The sequence below is a fragment of the Notothenia coriiceps genome, unplaced genomic scaffold (assembly GCF_000735185.1).
Source record: "Notothenia coriiceps isolate Sejong01 unplaced genomic scaffold, NC01 NC01_scaffold00019798, whole genome shotgun sequence".
Classification (NCBI taxonomy): Eukaryota; Metazoa; Chordata; class Actinopteri; order Perciformes; family Nototheniidae; genus Notothenia; species Notothenia coriiceps.
The window spans coordinates 1-1,741 of NW_011352499.1; the positions used below are offsets into that span (position 1 = coordinate 1).

Below are 1,741 nucleotides of genomic sequence, written 5' to 3' on the forward strand. Positions count from 1 at the left end.
TAAAGCAGAGGTCAATCATTTGTACGGCCCTCAGAGGATGTTGAGAAAATTGAAATCGCCCTTGAGAGGAAAAAGGTTCCCCACCCCTGCCCTACCAGGACATATAAGAGAGGCAAACTCAGGTAAGCTTTTAAACGACAGCTGAAAACATTTTTATTTAAAAGACCAAATAAAGGGGGATGTTAGTTCGTTAATTTCATCTTATGTGTTTTTTACTTTTACTGAGGCGGTTATCTGTTGTGAACGTTTGGATTACAATTATTATCTCTTTCTTTTTTTTATTTATCTTTTTTTAGCCATGATTAAAGAACTAAGTTGAAACAGACCTGCAGTCTTCTGGGAGTTTGTTTCAGACATATGTTTTATCAAAGAGACATGAGGTCTATCGATTAATGTAGCAGAAGATCAGAAATGTATTTTGGCCTTTAACAATTTAATTTTGAAATCTATTTATTTTAAAATCAAGTTTATTTTCCCACAGAAATGCACTTGTATGCAGCTGTAGTCACCAGCAGATGAGATATAAGATAAGATACACTGTTTACACATTACAGTGAGAGTGCTCTGAATGTCAGACTATGGGTGTGAGGCCAGGCCTCTGGAAAAAATTCCCAAAACAAATAAAGCTTAAAAGAAAAAAAAGAAAATGTTCCTCGTTAGCCATAATCAAACAGTGTGGTTCTGAGGGATTTAAATGAGATTTTGGAAGGAAGAAAACAGAGCGCAGAACTTGGCGTATGTAGAGACCAGAGAGTAAACATACTTTTCCTTTTTTTCCGCCCACGTCGGGATTTCTTCTTGGTGGCGGCCCCCGAGGTATCAGAAAGCACCGAGGCACTGTGGATGCTGATTTCATCAAAGTCTGACTCCTCCAGGAAGTCCTCCTCACTCTGGAAAAACACACACACACAAACAAAAGAGCTCAGAGCTACACGAGGAATTTAAATAAACCAACATTTAAAGTGAGCGCAGTCTGGTCACTTTGATGCCATTGTAAATATAGAGCAGAGGATGAGCATTGGAAGATTCAAGAAAGAAACTCACCGAGGACGCTTTCTTCTTCTTCACACTTTGGCCCGACTTTGATTTGGTCTTTTTGGGCTTGGCTTTCTTCTTCACGTCCTTCACAGACTTGCTCCTCTTCCTCACTCCGGGTCCTGAGACACACAGACGCAGCGTTAACCCCACAGAACTCTCACTAGGATTTCTAAAAATATGTGTTCAGCGGTGGGTTAGTCATCCTTACCCTTTCCCTCTTTGGTTTTGGCTTTTTTGATGGGCCCCGGCTGAGCGCTCGGCTGGCTGCAGCTGACAGACGTCGGCTGTGCCACGGTAACCGTTTCCACGGCGGCAGCCACAGCGGCGGCCACAGCGGTGGCAGATGCTCCTTTGAACGGGTTGTTGGCGCTGAACTCGCGCCACTTGGCCCCTAACACTGTCATCATCTTCGACATGGGAATCTTCGGGTTCTTCTTGGCAATGAGAGGCCTGAGAAAAACAACAACAGCTTCATTATGTCTCAACTCATTCCTGTTGATGGAATTTCTACAATAGGTGGAAGTATTACTTAGATATGTTACTTAAGTACAAATATTAATACCTGAGTTTAGAAAAAGTCCTGCATTTATTTTTAAAAAGCACATTATATGATAAATTCCAGGTTCATATTTGTATTTTGTGCCTCTACTGTGACATGTCTCCATGCTTTAATGTTCAAAAAGCTCTTACTGCCAAGGCACAC

The 1,741-nt window shown here is 41.6% G+C and overlaps 1 protein-coding gene across 1 annotated transcript in view; it reads right to left on the reverse strand.

The window, feature by feature from the left end:
- Positions 1-763: 763 nt before the first annotated feature.
- The window catches only part of LOC104952291 (chromodomain-helicase-DNA-binding protein 5-like), a gene marked incomplete at its 3' end in the record, with an annotated part of 12,026 nt that continues 11,048 nt past the window's right edge, over positions 764-1,741 (reverse strand). The window contains exons 5-7 of the mRNA XM_010779087.1: positions 1,247-1,488; positions 1,045-1,157; positions 764-890 (exon numbers count right to left, since the gene is read on the reverse strand). Coding sequence (XP_010777389.1) covers positions 764-890; positions 1,045-1,157; positions 1,247-1,488 — 482 coding nt within the window. The remainder of the gene's footprint in view (positions 891-1,044; positions 1,158-1,246; positions 1,489-1,741) is intronic.